Genomic DNA, 19,127 nt, shown 5'->3' with positions numbered 1-19,127 from the left:
TTAAACTGCTTTTCATTGTTGAAGATAGACTACTATCTTCATGTACATGAGAGATCTTCACTTTAGAAAGAAAAAGACTTATTTCATTATTCATCTTTTTTGCTGATTTTATGCACATAGTTTCCTAATATATTTATTTATTATTTTTTATGATCATTATTAAGTATATTTTGCAAATAATCATAACTGTTTTTAGTTTTGATATTTTCCATTTTTTGTCCATTGCCAAATGCAGGTAGCAAGTCATTGATGGACACATATTTTGATTAAATCTTGGTGTCTAGGATTTTGCTAAACTTTGTTAATGCAATTCACTTTCTTACCAAAATTTCCCAGAAAAGTATTGCTAATAAATGTCAAGGGAGGAAAAAAAAACTTAATTTTTTTTTATTGCATACGAAACAATCTTTTTCATTTTTGTGATTCATAATGAGAATCTTTTATATTTCATGTACACTTTATTGGTTTGCTATAACTAGTTTATATCCTTTCATTTGACACTTTCACTTTTTTGAATATTAGTGAAGTTTTTTTCCTGATATCTTCATTTCTTTAATATGGTTTTAATTGGTACAAATTGCTCACTCTCAACTTTCCTCATAATTCTCATATTTTTGGACTGGATTCTATTACTCTTTGATCAGTTGCTTTATTTCTATCCTGACTCTCAGATCTATAAGTTAAATTGTTTTGAACACTGTATAATTGTATACTGTTAATTTGATGTTTTTACTTCATTTTCTTTCTTGTTCCTTATGCTTATTTAAAATGACTTCTAACTACAGGGTGATTCTAAATTATTGTTGGGTTTCCATGGCCTATAATTTTCAAACCAGAAACAATCAAATAAAACTGCTTACAGAATATGAAAGTGCAACTCAAAAAGTTTTATTTGGCAAAACTGCACTCGCCACATTGATGTCTGGGAGATAATATGACATCATACTTCAAAATGATGACTGTTTAAGAGAAAGCAATGTGCATAATTTGCTTTTTCAAAACGAAGCCCATTATCACAACTCAGCGTCATTACAGAACTCGGTATGGAAAACAACCACCTTCAGATAATGTTATCCAATGTTGGTTAAAGCAATTTCAAGAGACTGGTAGTGTTCAGTACCAAAAAGGAGTGGAAAGACCAATCCAGGAAGCATTTTATCTAAGCCCACAAAAATTAACTAGAGAAGCTTCTTTGCAGTTAGGTGTACCATAAACCAGTGGTTCTCAACCTTTTATGTTTCATGTATCCCCTGAAATAACAATGGGAATACAATAAAACATATATATACACACACACATTAATTTTGTATTCATAAATTACATATATCGATAAACACAAAGAGTGACATAAGCAATTTAACAAATCTTATAAAATTATAAACATTTTACTGGTTAATCAGTGAGACGGTTGCATTTGTTTATGCTTGACTAGGTGATTGGTTTACATTTTGACTGGGTGATTGGCTGTTCGGGTAGCTTCGGCTCTCAGGTAAGGAAGGGGAGGGATGATTGACAAATGTGTATAGATATGAACTACAGTGCTGTGTTTTGTCACTCAGTTCTCAGAAATTAATGTATCAGCATTGCCAACTTAGTAACTTTGTTACTAGATCTAGTGAATTTTGAGCTCTCACAGCATACCCCAAATAATTTTTACCATGTACCCCCCAAGGGGTACGCGTACCACACTTTGAGAACTCCTACCATAAACGAATGTTTGGATGGTTGTTCATAACTGCCATCAACTCCATTCCTACAAACTGCAGATTGTGCAGGCTTTACAGACTTAAACCCCACCTTTTCCAATTTGCCCAAGATTTTTATCAAAAGTCGAAGCTTGTGATAATTACCTTCAAAGATGGATATTTAGTGATGAAGCAATGTTTTGCATATCTGGGAGGGTAAATCATCATAACTGCAGAATGTAGGGATCTGAAAATTTTCACACTATTCAAGTATTCAAAAGAGATAGTCCAAAGGTGATAGTCTGGTGTGCTTTGTCATGCTCAGAAGTTTTGGGACCCTTTTCTTTGCAGAAAAAACAGTGACAGCAGTGAACTATCCGGACATGCTACAGCTGTATCTGTTACCCCAACTGGGGTAACAGATACAGTCATCAGCTAAATGTGGTGTTCCAGCAAGATGGAGCACTACTACATGGGACTCGTATTGTTCGAGAATTTCTTGACATGCATTTTCCTGGGCACTGGGTTGGGTGTGGTGGACCGATTCTGTGGCCTCTGCACTGGCCCATTAGCTGCTTGATTTCTTCCTGTGAAAATATGTGAAGAACATTGTTTACCAGACCCCTGTGACCTCCCTCAATGAACTGAAGACCAGGCTATAATAGAAACACTTGGAGGGAAATTGATTATCACTTGGACATCTTATGTGCCATGAAAGGTATGCATGTCGAAGTTGTTTAGCAGTCTACATTACTGATTCTATAGGTAATAAAACTTTTTTGAGTTGCACTTTCATTTTCTGTAAGCAGTTTTATTTTGTTGTTTCCAGTTTGAAAATTATAGGCTTCAGAAACCTGGCTAATATACAGGGTGATTCTAATTATTATCCAGGTTTCTGCAGCCTATAATTTTCAAACTGGAAAATATAGGCTGCAGAAAGTCTTTGTCTTTGCTAAAATTTAAAACTCTTCTTTTGGTCACTACTGAAAACGAAATTGATCTTCTCCCCCTATCTGTTTTCATGGTTTCTCTCTCTCTCTCTCTTTTTTTTTTTGCTAATTTTCTTTAATTAAAAACATAATCACTGTGGCGAATCTGATATTTGTTAGGGTAGAGAGTTGACTGAAAAATTCTCGGTTTTACAATGAAAAAACAAATTTATAATTTCAAAATTATATATATTTTTCAGTATTATTTCCCTTAAGACTAATACATTTATTCTGGCGATGCTCCAGCGCCATTATCCCATCCCTGTAGTGGTTCTCAGTAAGATCTGCAAAATACCTCTCTACAGCTGCGATCACCTCTTGATTCAAAGAAAAAACCGGACCAGCAAGGAAGTGCAGGTCCCTTAATTTTCCTATTGTCAAAAACACCTTTGTGGGCAGGTGCATTGTCCTGATGAAAGTTGATTTTTTTCTTCTGAAAAACCGGGTCTTTTCTCACAAATTTTTTTGTCTAGTCTTGTTAAAAGATCGGAATAATATTCCCCAGTTGTTTTACCCTTTTCAAGATAATTAATAAACAAAATGCCATCAGCATCCCAAAACACTGATGCCATGATCTTTCCTGCTGATGGAACCGACTGTCTTCTTTGGCACTGAACAACTGGCTTCTGTCCATTATTTTCACTGCTGTTTGGATTCTGGTGTGTAATGGTGAATCCAAGTCTCATCCATAGTAATAAATAGATGCACAAAACCAGTTTTATTCTTGTTAAAACGTTCCAAGCACTGTTCAGAGATTTTCTTGCTAGTGCGTTTTTGATCTGCTGTGAGCAAGTGACACCCATCTTGCACAAAGCTTTTTCATTTGCAATTCTTCATGCAAAATATATCCTACATGTTCTTTTGAAATGTCTATAATCTCAGCAATTTCACACACTTTGACTCGCTAGTCATCCAATACCATATCATGCACTTGCTCAATGATTTCTGGTGTTGTTACACTTTTTGGATGTCCTTCACATGGAACATCTTCAAGGCTGGTACTGCCACGTTTAAACTCGCCAGCCCATTTCTTAATTATCGAAAAAGAAAGAGAAGTGTACCCATAAATTTTTATGAACTTTCAATGAATTTTGAATTTCTTTTGGCGTTAAGCCTTCTTTTACAAAGAATCTTATACGCACAATACTCAATTTTATCCATTTCAATGTATACAAACAACTTTTGCTTCCGACAGCTGTATAAAGACTTGCAATTTCACATGGATGCTTATGACAGATGTACCAACTTAGAAAAAAAAATCTTGCCGATAGTGTTGCCATCTATGGCCGAGAACTTTTCAGACCACCCTTTTTTTAATAATATAAATTATTAAATAAATCATCTTAAATAAATGTCGTTTTTTAATAATATAAATTATTAAATAAATCATCTTAAATAAATCTCGTTTAAGATTTATTTAAGATTGTAATTTGTAATGATTTATTTAAAGGATAACATCATCTGCATAGAGTATGATACAAATATATTGATGATATATTTGCAATATGAAATGGTTCTTGATCTGATTTGAAACTCTTTTTTCCTCCAACAAATGGTTCATCTTGGAATTCATTTCTCCCTAGAGGAGAAGGAAAAACAGTCAGCTAGCCTTTTCAGATTTATTGATTCTTCATCAGCTTGATGGTATTTTACAATTCTCAATTTTTTGAAAAGAAATGCAAACACACAGATTGTTAGCATTCATGCTCTTTCTCATCATCATCCTAGCCAAAAAGTCAGAACTGTTAAGATTTTGTAATACCGTGCTCACCATGTTTCACTGATGACCTTTTATGCCAATAATTAAATTATATCAAGCCTTTTTTTTTTAAAAAAAAAAAAAGATTTTAAATGAGTCTTTTATTTTTATTTAACAGCTTGAGACTCATCTTTAGTTCTCAGGAAAGGCCTCACACCTCTCATTGTACACCTGTTCTAAGGCTTCCCTCAACATTATAGTGTTCTTTTGTTCTCTCGGGAAGATTTCTACCTTTCTCTCCTAAAGACAAAAAGTCAAGTTTTTGCACAAAAGCAGATTCCTTGTTGAACAGTTGTACAATGAGAGGTGTGAGGCCTTTATACATCAGCTGAGTTTAAACAGATCTTGCCTTTATTTATCTCCTTTATGGGAAATATTATCATATCAGTCCTCAGTAAATTCCTAATTACTGTCTTATTATATAGTATAGTATTTTTATTTATTTATTTATGTAATTGGTAATTTGTTGACCATTTGCTGTATTTTTTATGTTATGGTAGTGATTTTTAAAATACTTCTGTTATTTACATTTTAATTGTAATCCATTTTCAGTGTACTGAAGATACCATAGATAGTGGGCAAATATAAACTTTTGAATGGGTGTTATAGCATTTCAAATGATGAAAGTTTTCGTTATATTGAAGGTGGGGAGAGAACACCGGGTTATCCATGGAAGTTAAGTTTGTTCACAGTCAAGAAAGGGTTAAGAGCTAGGTTTTTCTCCCTCAGAGCAGTGAGTGAGTGAGTGGAATAATTTGTGAATGAATAAAAGTGCATATAGTGTGAAAAATGAAAGTGCATATAGTGTGAATGAATTTAAGGGAAGGTATTATATCTGGTTTGGATGATTTATAGCCTCCATCGATGTGTCATTGACTCCCTGGAGGTCTCAGATAACAAAATAATAACAATTATTATTATTTAGTATTTGTCTTTCTCTTAATATGTTAAATAAAATACTTTTAACTTTATCAAATGTTTTTTCAAAGTCAATAAATGTAATATATGTTTCTAAATTGTATTCTCTTCTTTTCTCTATTATCAATTTTAGGCAGAAGGCTAGGTCTATACATAATTATCTTTTTCTAAATCCATTTTGTACTTCTAAAATAAAGCCTTCAGAATATTTTATTAGTTTGTTATTTAAAATTGTACTATATATATTTTTTCTAACAGGAATTTAGAATACTTATACCTCTCTAGTTTTTAGGGTCATCTCTGTTATGTTTAAAAAAAAAAAATAGGGATCACTATTGCTTTTTTCCATTCTATTGGTGGGTTACTTGTTCAATAGATTTTATTTAAAAATAATAAACTTCTTTCTTTAAACTTTGTTCCTGCATATTTATATAATTCTGAACCTAATTCTTCTCCAGGTGATTTTCCATTTCTTGTTTCTTTCAAGCTGATTTCTAATTCTTCTTTAGTTATTTCTGTTTCATTTTCATTGAATGTTTACCAGTTATCTTTTTTTAAATGTTTGTCTGTCGACATTTCTGTATAGAAATTTAGAACTTCCTCTAATTTTAATTTGGTGTTTATACTCTTTCTCTAGCATCTGTACTTAAATGTTTCAAAATCTTATATACATTGGGTCATTCTATATAAGTCATATTCTAAATTAGAAACAAATTTGTTCCATGATTCTCTGTCTTTCTCTTTTAGCTATGGCTCATATTCTTTTATACTCTATTTTATCTTCTAATCTTTTACTGCTTAACCATTTATGATATATTCTTTTTTCATTTTGCCAGCCTGGTTGGCTAAGTGGTTAGTGTATCTGCTCTCCACCCAAAGGGCTGCAGGTTCGAATCCTGCTGTGAGCATGGATGTTTGTGATTGTCTGTGAAAATACTAGTGGTGGTGGTCGGCAGTAGATGCCATTGGTAGATGAAGGTAGTTGCAGTTCGTTGTAGTTGGTGGACTGAGTGGTGGAAACGGAGAGCTGTGAAGTAGGTGCCCTCCCTCAATGAGTCTTTGGACTCCCTGGAGATGTCACGTATTAATAATAATAATAATAATAATTTCTTTGATTGTATCATCCCATATCTTCAGATTTTTTTCTTTTTATTGAATTTTTAGGTTTTTCTTAAGCTTTCATTTACTGCTGTATTTAGTATCATTTTAATATTAAGCCATTCTATTTCTGTTTCTTCACTTCATTTTGTTTTATCTAATTACATATCATATTTTGATATAATTGTTCTAGTTGAACAACCTTTTCTTTGATGTTATTTGAAGCATTTTCATGGTTTCAGTATGATTTTAATGTGTGACTTTTTCATGTAGGATTAGAAGGAAATTTCATTTTCAGGCTATTAATTTTATTCCTGAAACTTTTTTTTCTAGAATTCACATGAACTATTCTACAAAATTCTAATGGAGTGCAGTGTTCTATCTACCACTCAAATTTTAATTTGAGTGGTACATAAAACTAATTACATAATAAGCTATTTATCAGGAAATTAATACCTAATATTCACTATATTCATTATATACTTATTATCTAACATTCACATTTAATTTATGTAGCTCATTCATGTTGAAGTTTAATGGAGAAAAAACACACGTCTAGAGATAATTATTACTAACTAAATTTATTTAGCTAATAAATTGCTGTACTAATATTTTGCCTTGGTAACTAAGGTATTTTAATGGTCACAAAGAAATACACTAAGCATGTGGATGCATATACACCACAGCAGGAAGGCAAACACTGACAATGTGTAAAAGACTGCTCCAACTCTTAACTAGTGCCCTCTATGGGTAGGGCGTTGGAAACTTGAAGGTCTGTTCCATTAGTTAATTGATTAGTGGAATTTGTTCAAATTTAGTGAATGCTTTAATGCTGTAGCAGATTCTAGAAATAATCTCCCTGATTTTTATGTGTTCCTATATAAATCAGAGCAATTATTTATAGAATTTGCCACACCATTACAGCATTCACTAAATCTGAACAATTTCAAATCTGAAGAATCCTGTTTTGCCTTCCATATTCTGTTTGCCTTCCTTCTGGTGTGTCAGTGAAGATGCTAGGGGGAAATATTGGTAAAGTAATTTATTAGCTAAGTAAATTTAGTTTCTATCTTTAGGCTTGTTGTTTCCGTTAAACTTCGGCATGAGCGATAATCAACATCTAAGTATCATACCAGACCATACCATATCTTGTAAATTAATATACTTAATTTTTTATTTTTTTTTAGGATGCATTACAAGAATCTCAAAATAAAGTAGTTGTTTTGAAAAAGGAAAGAGATGCTCTGAAGAGTGAGGTATTGTTCATTTTGAATTATATTTGTTGTTATACCTAAACAAGTTCCAAAACTAGAAATTATGATGAACATAGAATTGGGCATCTATAATCTTCCACCTTCAGTAGCCAATAATGCGCATTTAGGCATAGCTAATATCTTAAACAAATCTAAACTACCTAAAAGCAATATACCACAGAATGAAATAACTGCTTTTAAAAAGGTTATATAAGAATAAAAATATTGTGATTACTAAATTTAGCTGATAAGGGGTAATGGCACGGTTATCATGAATGAAGAGGATTACAACAACAAAAAAAATGCAGAATCTCCTAAGTGACAATTCTGGATATCAGATTATTGATATCAAGACCCCACTTATGTTTTTTGTAAAAAGGTGACTTCTTGACCCAAAGAAATCATCAACAAAATAAAACTTGTTCATGTTAAACCACCCTGTATTTATGAGGTGCCTAAACTCCACAAATCTGATATTCCCCTATGCACTATGTAGTTGATAGTAGCATAGACAGTCTTACTTATAAACTTGCTCAACAGTTCGTTATATTTAAAACATGATTCATGTTTTAAATATAGTTACTGGTCTTTCTCCCTGATAACGTCTATTACGCTGGATGAAATGTATCGAGGTTTTTGAATAAAATTCTACATTTTTCTATATGTAATATAGACATTATCTCTGTAGGATACAATATCATATGATGGTGGTTAATTGTATGACTGATGTTTGCATAATTGAAATATTATTGTGTGTCCGTTTTTTTGCTTTTACAGTTTATTTCATATATATATATATATATACATTTTTTAATTTCATAGATTCAGTCATATTACATTTTTCAGTTATTATTCTAGGTTCAAGATTTATATCAGCAAACACTTTTGAAGTCAGAAACAGATGATGAAATAATGAAAACAGTCAGTGATCGAGTGCAGGAGTGGAAGGTAAAATTTCATAGTTTAAACTCTGCATTTGTTATTATTTTCTCTCCCTGTTATATGTTCTATATTTATATTTGGCTATTTTGTAGGTTATTTTTTTATGAAATGCTGATGTTTCTGATTAATTTCATACTAGCTAAATTGAGTTAAATTCTGTTTTACTTTTCTTTTTTTTTTTGATGATATTGTTTAGGTGAAATGTATTACCATATCTCTAAGCAGCTGTTATTTATAAAAGCACAAAATGATTAGAAGTCTTCATTCCTGAACAACTTCTCATAGTTTTGCTCATCTGTAACAATAAATACTGATTTTCAGGGTGTATTTGATAATGGTAGATTGTATTTCTCTATTAGATTAATTTTGTCGATCAGTGTGAAAATTATCTCTGTAGGATACAATATCATATGATGCTGGTTAATTGTTTCTTTGACGTTTGCATAATTGAAATCTTATTGTATATCTGTTTTTTTTTTTGCTTTTACGGTTTATTTTATATATATATATATATATATATATAAATATGTATGTTTTCTCCCTGGTGCAGGACACCAGAGTGTACAGAGGATTTGAAATTGGAAGTGATCACTATTTAGTCTTGAGCAGGATAAAATTGAATTTCATATTGAAAAGAATAACATGTAAGAAAGTTTTAAAGCGAATAAAAGTTGAGCAGCTCTCAGATGTGAACTGTAGACTAAAATACAGAAAGATTATTGAAAAGAAAATGAAAGAGTTTGAGAACAGGAATCAAACCTTGGAGATTGAGTGGCAAACTCTGAAGAAAACATTGATTGATTCTGCCAGAGAGGCATGTGGTGAGGTTGTGTGCAAGGATAAAAAAATCAGAACAAACCTGGTGGACACAGGAAGTAAGTTAGAGGCAGTGAAGGAAAAGAAGAAAGTATATCAAAAGTTCCTGGCAAATAAGTCAGCTTTTACTCTTACAGAATACAGAGACAAATGCATGAATGCTAAACACTGTGTAAAACTAGCTAAACAAAAGTCATGGGAGGACTTTGGCAAGAATATAGAAAATAAATATCAAGAAGGTGGCAAAATATTCTGGAGGTTGTTGAAGAAGCTTAGGAATGGAGAAAAGAGTGCTGTAAAAGGAGTTAGAGATGATAAAGGTGACATGAAAACAGGAGAAAAAGATATCCTTGAAGTATGGAGTAATTACTTTGAAAAACTGCTAAGTGAAACAAGCAGTGATGACAGCACAGTGATAAAAAACACTGACCAGGCATGCAGTCAGGAATACATATCCATACTTGAAGTAGAAAAAGCCATCAAAGGCTTGAAATGTGGAAAGGCAGCAGGAGTAGATGATATTCGACCAGAAATGTTGAAGTATGGTGGTATAAAAGTCTTACAGTGGCTGCACTGCATAGTTCAGAAAGCCTGGACAGAGGGACGAATTCCCGATGATTGGAGTAGAGCTCTCATAGTACCCATATATAAAAAGGGAAATATAACTGAATGTGAGAATTACAGAGGTATTTCCCTACTGAGTGTTCCTGGCAAGATCTATGCAAGTATACTTGAGAAACGGTTGAGAAGAATTGTGGAAGAAAAGCTTGGTGAAGAACAAACTGGATTCAGGCCAAATAGAGGCTGTCAGGATCAGATCTTCACTTTACGACAAATAGTCGAGAAAGCATGGGAATATAACAAAGATCTGTTGATCTCGTAGACAGGCTTATACGTTGGTTATGCATTATTAAAACACTTAAGGAATAGAACAACGTAGTTAAGGATATAAATTAAATTAAACTTTAATAAATATTTTCCGATATTTCGGCAGTGTCACATTGCCATTTTCTAAAGGAACTTACACAAAAAAGTTACGTGCACGTAGGCACTACAACACAGAAACTGGGAATGAAGAGATGAAGCTATTGTTCTCCTAACAGTCCTGATGGTGCCCTCTTGCGGGCTAAGTAGGTGTTCTTGGCCGTTGGGCTGAAGGTCTGCAGATGTAGTTCTCCCAAATTTGGGGCAGTCGCATACAACCAAATTTGTTGAGGTTTGGAGAATTTCTTAGGGCTAAGGCTGATTCCATAAAGAGTCTTTCAAATTTGTATTTGCTACGGTGTATCACTGTAGCTTTCTTCCAGCGTATTCTGTGGCGTGTATCCAGAGCATGGTCCGCAAGCCCAGAATGACTGTATTTGTGAAAACGGATGTAGTCCTTGTGTTCAGAAATTCTGATATTAGCTGTCCTGCCTGTTTGGCCAAAGTAAGACAGTTTACAACTGCAAGGGACCTGGTAAACACCAGGCAGGTCTAGGGGAAGTGGTTGGTCTTTAGTGGAGCGGATAAGGGATGCCAATTTTCTGTAAGGTTTGTAACATGAGATCAGGTCATGGTTTTTTAAGATTTTGGTAATCTTTTCCGAGGTGCCTCGGATGTAGGGAATGGTGATGGATTTAGAGTAATCCTTGTTGTGGGGTGAGGGAGGGGATCTGTGGTTTGTAGGTTCTAATATTTTTTGGATTTTTTTGGGGGGGTAGCCATTGGCTGAGAAAGTGTTGAGGATGTGATTTAGTTCAGTGTTTAGGGCCAAGTCGTTTGAACAGATTAGTTTGGCCCTGTTGTATAGTGTTTTCACTACTCCATATTGTTGTGAGGGGGGGGGGGATTGTTGGTGAATGTATCTGCCTGTATGGGTGGGTTTTCTGTAAACTGAGAAAACCAAGGATCCATTAGGCTGGCAGGTGACTAGTGTGTCTAGGAAAGGGAGGCTGTTGTTTTCCTCTTTTTCCAGATTGAATTTGATTCTGGTGTGTTGGTTGTTTAAGTGTGTTAAGAAGGAGAGAAGTGTTTCAGAGCCATGTGGCCAAATAGCGAACACATCATCAACGTAGCGAAGCCATATGGTTGGTTTTTGTGGGGCAGAGGCTAAGGCTTTTTCTTCAAAGGTCTCCATAAAGAAATTGGCCAAGGGTGGGGAGAGTGGTGAACCCATGGCTGTCCCTTCTATTTGTTTGTAGAATTTGGTTTGTAGAAACACATCTGCAGACCTTCAGCCCAACGACCAAGAACACCTACTTAGCCCGCTAGAGGGCACCATCAGGACTGTTAGGAGAACAATAGCTTCATCTCTTCATTCCCAGTTTCTGTGTTGTAGTGCCTACGTTCACGTAACTTTTTTGTGTAAGTTCCTTTAGAAAATGGCAATGTGACGTTGCCGAAATATCGGAAAATATTTATTAAAGTTTAATTTAATTTATATCCTTAACTACGTTGTTCTATTCCTTAAGTGTTTTAATAATAACAAAGATCTGTATTTAAGTTTTGTCGATTTGGAAAAGGCATATGACAAGGTGCCAAGAGAGAAGCTATTCAATACGCTGCAGTTATATGGTGTCAATGGGACATTATATCAAGCAATACTTGGTCTTTATTTGAGTTGTAAGTCAGCAGTTAGAATTGAAGGAAGTACAGGAAGATGGTTTAATGTTAAATCTGGTGTGAGACAAGGATGTACATTATCCCCTCTGTTATTCATTATCTATATGGATCACATTATGAAGGAAAGTGGTATTAAACCTGATATCAAAATTGGAGATGTTAATGTCAGCTCTTTGCTTTATGCGGATTATGTTATACTTCTAAATAAATCCGCTACAAGTCTGCAAGATTCTCTGACTAAATTGAATAGTTGTTGCAATAGATATGGTATGAAGGTCAGCAATAAAAAGACAAAGACAATGAAAATAGGCAGAATCATTGAAAATGTCAACTGTGTTGTGAATGGAGAACCTGTGGAACAAGTAAAACATTTCAGCTACTTAGGCACAATTTTTACTGAAGATGGTAAATTATATATAGAAATAGACAACAGAATCAGGCAAAGCTGGCATGGTGGGAAGTCAATTGAATAAATTCATATGGAATAAGAGAGAAATTAGTCGGAACACTAAATTAGCTGTATACAAGACAGTGTTCAAACCAGTTTTAACTTATGGATCTGAGAGCTGGGTCAGAAGTAAAACACTTGACCAAAGACTAGAGACCGCAGATATGAGATTCCTGAGAAAGATTATAGAGGTGTGAACAGATGGCATCAATGACAATATCATATTAATAATGAGGATATTAGGAAAGAACTTGACATTGTCAGCATCCAGGAATGCATTAGCAGAGCTAATCTCAGGTGGTATGGTCACTTAAATAGAATGGGAGAGGAAAGATTAGCAAAACAAGTGTTCTCTGCCAGGTTGGCAGGAAAACGACCCAGAGGAAGACCAATATATAGGTGGATTGATATGGTACAAAGTGCCTTAGACGATAGAAATATAAGATCTGATAATGTTGGAGTCTTGACAAGTAACAGACTGATTTGGAGGAAAATTGTAGATAGGAAGTTAGTAATGATGTAATTTTTTCATGTAGTACTGTCATATCCTGTACACCCCTTGAGGGTACATGGCAGGAATTTGATGATAATGATGATGATATATATATATATATATATTTTTTTTAAATTCTGGGTCTCATGCTGAACAGATTTTATGGGAACAGATTTTTTTGCTTTTACGGTTTATTTTATATATATATATATATATATATATATATATTTTTTTTTTTAAATTTTGGGACTCATGTTGAACAGATTTTATGGGAATCTTTACTAAAATATGTTGAACTATTCCAGTTTTCATTTAATTGGACCATATGCAGGGATACAAAGGGACAAAATATATTGAAATTATACATTGCAGTAATTTCATTCTGGCTTGATGAAATTTGATAAAATTTGGAATTCTGAATAAACAAAAAAAAAATGTTTTTATTGTCAATTTTGGTTTCATTTAGACCTTTTATCATGATTAGGCAAACAAAATTATGTCTTGAGTATACTTATAATTTTTTTGGAAATGACAATGTAAACTAAAGTATTAATTATAAAAACTTTAATCAATAACTGCCTATGTTTCGGTAATTTTACATTGCCATCTTCAGGGATCACAAAACAAACAATGATGTGCGTATGCAGGCACTCACACTAAGCAAATAAGGCTGAAGTAAGGCAACTGAATTCGGTCTTAGAGTCCTAAAAGATGTTCCCTAGCAGGCTAAATGGTTGACTTGGCCATTGGACTGATGATATTAGAATGTAAGCTTCCCAAATTTGGGGCAGTCTCATGCTTGAGGTTTGGGAAGTTTTTTAGAGCTGAAACTGATTTAAAGGATAAATTAAAGATACCAAGAAATTATATATACAGATAACCCTTGTATAATGCAGATGTTAGGTTCCATAGAAATGTCACGTTATATAAATCACATTATGTGAGACTCAGATCACATAAAGTACGGTTATTTTCCGAAATGTTTTTATTTTTTTTTAAAATTATATAAACAGCAATGACAAATCCAACAAAAATATATTTTATTTAATTCAGATAATTCATGTAAGTTAAGAAAACATAAACTATGAAACGAATACATAGTATAAACTTATAAAATTACAAATTGTACATAAACTTCATTGCACATAATGCATAAATGTTTCAGGCAAAATAAAATAAAGTGCATATTTTATTCGTCATTGCTGTCTTTAAAACTAACATTTCAAAGATGTTCTTTATTTACTAGTGGCCGGACGTCGTCACTTGAAATCTCTTAGATACCATTTGTGTAATTCTCATTGCATACTTCGGCTGGTTTAGTTATCAAGAAATCAGTAATAAGACCTTGCTTACCACTGTGCTGCAGTTTTTTTATTAAGTTCATAATATGGAGCTAAACAAATATCCAATTGTCTCGTAATTTTCCGGAGCTTTTCATTGAGGGATTATTATCCATAAAGTAACTTCTTAACTTTCTTACCAAGTCCAATCCTTCTGCTAATTTTTTTTAAACTGAATTCTTTAACAGATTCATCAAAATCAGAGTCTTCAGAACTTTCCCCGCCATTTGGTTTGACGTCATCTATTAATTGTACCAGTTCCTCCTAATTTAAACCTATTTCTCCATCAATTAATTCACTAATTTCATTTTCAACCATATTGCAAAAGCCCTCTAAGTGGGCATTACTATAAAAATAAATTTTTTGGGGGGGGGGGGGGGTGGGGGGGGGGGGGGGTGGGGGGGGGGGGGGGTGGGGGGGGGGGGGGGTGGGGGGGGGGGGGGGTGGGGGGGGGGGGGGGTGGGGGGGGGGGGGGGTGGGGGGGGGGGGGGGTGGGGGGGGGGGGGGGTGGGGGGGGGGGGGGGTGGGGGGGGGGGGGGGTGGGGGGGGGGGGGGGTGGGGGGGGGGGGGGGTGGGGGGGGGGGGGGGTGGGGGGGGGGGGGGGTGGGGGGGGGGGGGGGTGGGGGGGGGGGGGGGTGGGGGGGGGGGGGGGTGGGGGGGGGGGGGGGTGGGGGGGGGGGGGGGTGGGGGGGGGGGGGGGTGGGGGGGGGGGGGGGTGGGGGGGGGGGGGGGTGGGGGGGGGGGGGGGTGGGGGGGGGGGGGGGTGGGGGGGGGGGGGGGTGGGGGGGGGGGGGGGTGGGGGGGGGGGGGGGTGGGGGGGGGGGGGGGTGGGGGGGGGGGGGGGTGGGGGGGGGGGGGGGTGGGATATAATGCCCCATTGACACCATATAACTGTAGCATTTTGAATAGCTTCTCTCTCTTTGCATCTTGTCATATGCTTTTTGCAGGTCTACAAAACTTAAATACAGATCTTTGTTATATTCCAATGATTTCTCAACTATTTGTAGTGAAGTAAAAATCTGATTCTCATCGTCATCATCAAATTCCTGCCATCTACCCTCAAGGGGTCTATAGGATATGATGGTACTACATGAAAAATTTACATCGTTACTAACTTCCGATCTACAATTTTCCTCCAGATCAGTCTGTTACTTATCAAGACTCCAATATTATCAGATCTTATATTTCTGTCCTCTAAGGCACTTTGTACCGTATCAATGCACCTATATCTTGGTCTACCTCTGGGTCGTTTTCCTGCCAACCTGGCAGAGAACATTTGTTTTGCTAATCTTTCCTCTCCCATTCTGTTTAAATGACCATACCACCTGAGATTAGCTCTGCTAACGCATTCTTGGATGCTGACAATGTCAAGTTCTTTCCTAATATCCTCGTTTTCAATATGATATTGCCATTGACGCCATCTGTTTACACCTGTAATCTTTCTCAGTATTCTCATATCTGTATTCTCTAGTCTTTGGTCAAATGTTTTACTTCTGACCCAGCTCTCAGATCCATAAGTTAAAACTGGTTTGAACACTGTTTTGTATACAGTTAATTTTGTGTTCTGACTAATTTCTCTCTTATTCCATATGAATTTAATCAATTGATTTCCTACCATACTAGCTTTGCTGATTCTGTTGTCTATTTCCATATTTAATTTACCATGTTCCCTAAAAATTAAGCCTAAGTAGGTGAAATGTTTTACTTGTTCCACAGGTTCTCCATTCACAACGCAGTTGACATTTTCAACGATTCTGCCTATTTTCATTGTCTTTGTCTTTTTATTGCTGACCTTCATACCATATCTATTACAACAGTTATTGAATTTATTCAGGGAATCTTGCAGAATTGTAGTGGATTTATTGATAAGCATAACATTGTTTGTAAAGCAAAGAGCTGATATTACATCTCCAATTTTGATATCATGTCTAATACCACTTTCCTTCATAATGTGATCCATATAGATAATGAATAACAGAGGGGGATAATGTACATCCTTGTCTCACACCAGATTTAACATTAAACCTGATTCTGACAACCTCTGTTTGACCTGAATGCAGTTTGTTCTTCACCAAGCTTCCATTCCACAATCCTTCTCAACCGTTTCTCAAGTATACTTGCATAAATTTAACAGAAATACTTAATAGGGAAATACCTCTGTAATTCTTACATTGTTTTATTTCCTTTTTATATATGGGTACAATGAGAGCTCTACTCCAATCATCTGGAATTCATCCCTCTGTCCAGGCCTCCTGAACTATGCAGTGCAGCCACTGTAAGACTTTTATACCACCATACTTCAGCATTTCTGGTCGAATATCATCTACTCCTGCTACCTTTCCACATTTCAAGCCTTTCCACATTTCAAGGCTTTTTCTACTTCAAGTATGGATATGTATTCCTGACTGCATGGCTGGTCAGTGTTTTTTACTACTGTGCTGTCATCACTGCTCGTTTCATTTAGCAGTTTTTCGAAGTAATTACTCCATACTTCAAGGATATCTTTTTCTCCAGTTTTCATGTCATCTTTATCATCTCTTATTCCTTTTACAGCACTCTTTCCTCCATTTCTAAGCTTTTTCAACTGCTTCCAGAATATTTAGCCACCTGTCTGATATTTGTTTTCTGTGTTCTTCCAAAGCTTCCCATGACTTTTGTTTATCTAGTTTTACACAGTGTTTATCTTTCTTACATTTCTCTGTATTCTCTATCAGCACAAGCTGAATTATTTGCTAGCAACTTTCTATATGCTTTCTTCTTTTCCTTCACTGCCTCTTTAATTTCCTGTGTCCACAATGGAGTTCTGATTTTTCTATCCTTGCAGACAACCTCATTACATGCCTCATTGGCTGAATCAGTGTTTTCTTTAGGGCTTGCCACTAAATCGCCAGGGTTTGGTTCCTGTTCTCAAACCTATTTCATATTTTCATGAATAATGTTTGTGTATTTTAGTCTACAGTTCACATCTGAGAGCTGCTCAACTTTTATTCGCTTTAAAACCCCTTTATATGTTTTTCTTTTCAATATGAAATTCAATTTTATCTTGCTCAAGACTAAATGGTTAACTTCCAGTTTGAAATCCTCTGTACATACGAGTGAGGAAACATCACTATCAACAATAACATAGTCAGTGAGCCTTTTCTTATTCCTTGTCTCTCCTTTCCATGTGAATTTATGCATATTTTTATGTTGGAACATTGTGTTAGTAATAACCAGTCCATGTCCTGAGCAGAAATCCAGCAGGTATTCACCATTATTATTAGCTTTGCTCTTTTCTTCAAATTTTTCCATGTATATACAGAAGTTAATAATAATAATAACATAGAGGTTATTGACTTCAAATTATTTGCCTTGGTGCCCCATAATCTTCTTCTTCTTCTTCGCGTTATTCCCGCTTCCTATACAGGGTCCGCGTGTTACTTTAGATGCGACTTCTTGTTAGTACTACTCCCAACCGACCCGTCGCCTGGTCTGCCGCTGGGGGGGATATATTTTTGACTGTAGAGGTGTATGTTCACGGGGCCGGTTTGCCTGTTTTGCGGGATGAAAAACGCCAGATAAACTGGCGGAAAAAACCCTACTGACCACGCCCAAGACCGGCTAACTTGGCTATGCCTGAGGAAGATCCTCAAATTCCTCACGTCTACAACGGGAATCGAACTTGGGACACTCCTTCCCCAGTCATATGGTTGCGAAGCGCAAAGCCACTAGGCTAACCGCGCGGTCCCTTGGTGCCCCATAATGCAAAGCACAAATCCTTTTGTGTGTATGTGGTGGCCCTTCCCATAACTATCAAAATCATGGTTTAAGTAATGCAGAAATACAAATATTTCCCATATACAAGTAGTGAAAAGGTATATCACTTTATTCTTAGTTAGAAAATTTTTTTTCAGTTAGTTATAAATTAAATTTAATATACCAAGAAATTTTATTCTTGTTTAATCTTTTATCCAAGTGTAAGCAAATAAAGTTTGCATATGCAGTATCTTTACTTCATTTGGTATTTCTTCTGGATCTGGCTCTCACTGATGAGATTTTGATAAAGGTTGAAACCAGTCTGGGTAGTAGTCCTTCCCATAATACATAGCATTATACACACTCAAAGGATCTGGGATATATGCATTATGGGATAATTTGGCAAATAATGCGAAGTCATTAACCTTTATATTCAAGAAGCCTAGTTGGGAAAGTTTGCGCATAATATATTTTCCATTTGGATAAAGGATTAAACATGAATGTAATTTCTTGGCATTTAATTTAATTTATAACCAGATGAAAAAACTTTCTACAACTATCTCTAATCCAGAATTTTTAATAATAAGGTGATGCACCTTTTCATTACTTGTATATATTATACATATAGAATGGCTAAGCCAATGGGCTAGAAAGTGTACAAGATTGGTGGAGACATAATTCAAAAGCAATTCTAAGCTGTGCAATTGAGGTGCTTGGTGAAACATCCAGATAGATTAGAGAGCAGAAGGAGCGTTGGTGGTGGAATAATAATGTACAAGAAGCAGTGATGGCTAAGGGGAAGACAAAGCAGAAGTGGGACGAGTCAAGAGTAGAAGAGGACAGAGAGGTGTACAGAGAGAAAAAGTGAGAAGCTAAGAGAGTTGTTGCAATTAGAAACTAAGGAAGGACAGAGAAAGATTTATCGATTGGCAAAATGTAGAAATAAGGCATCAAAGGACATTGTACATGTGAGGAAGATCAAAGACTCTGGAGGAAGGGGATTAAGGAGGGATGTGGATATAAGAAACAGATGGAGTGTAATAAATT

At 35.6% G+C, this 19,127-nt stretch overlaps 1 protein-coding gene across 1 annotated transcript in view; it reads left to right on the top strand.

Moving 5' to 3' along the window:
• Window positions 1-19,127, top strand: part of LOC150093712 (centrosomal protein of 290 kDa-like) — a 462,999-nt gene that overhangs the window by 64,528 nt on the left and 379,344 nt on the right. The window contains exons 6-7 of the mRNA XM_090412505.1: window positions 7,637-7,705; window positions 8,561-8,650. Of these exons, the coding sequence (XP_090268631.1) occupies window positions 7,637-7,705; window positions 8,561-8,650 (159 nt within the window). The remainder of the gene's footprint in view (window positions 1-7,636; window positions 7,706-8,560; window positions 8,651-19,127) is intronic.

This window comes from Typopeltis vanoorti, chromosome 23, assembly GCF_054136105.1.
Source record: "Typopeltis vanoorti isolate ZY-2024b chromosome 23, IOZ_Tvanoo_1.0, whole genome shotgun sequence".
NCBI classification, from domain to species: Eukaryota; Metazoa; Arthropoda; class Arachnida; order Uropygi; family Thelyphonidae; genus Typopeltis; species Typopeltis vanoorti.
The sequence above is the reverse complement of the archived record's forward strand: the minus strand, read 5'-3'. Positions and strand labels throughout refer to the sequence as shown.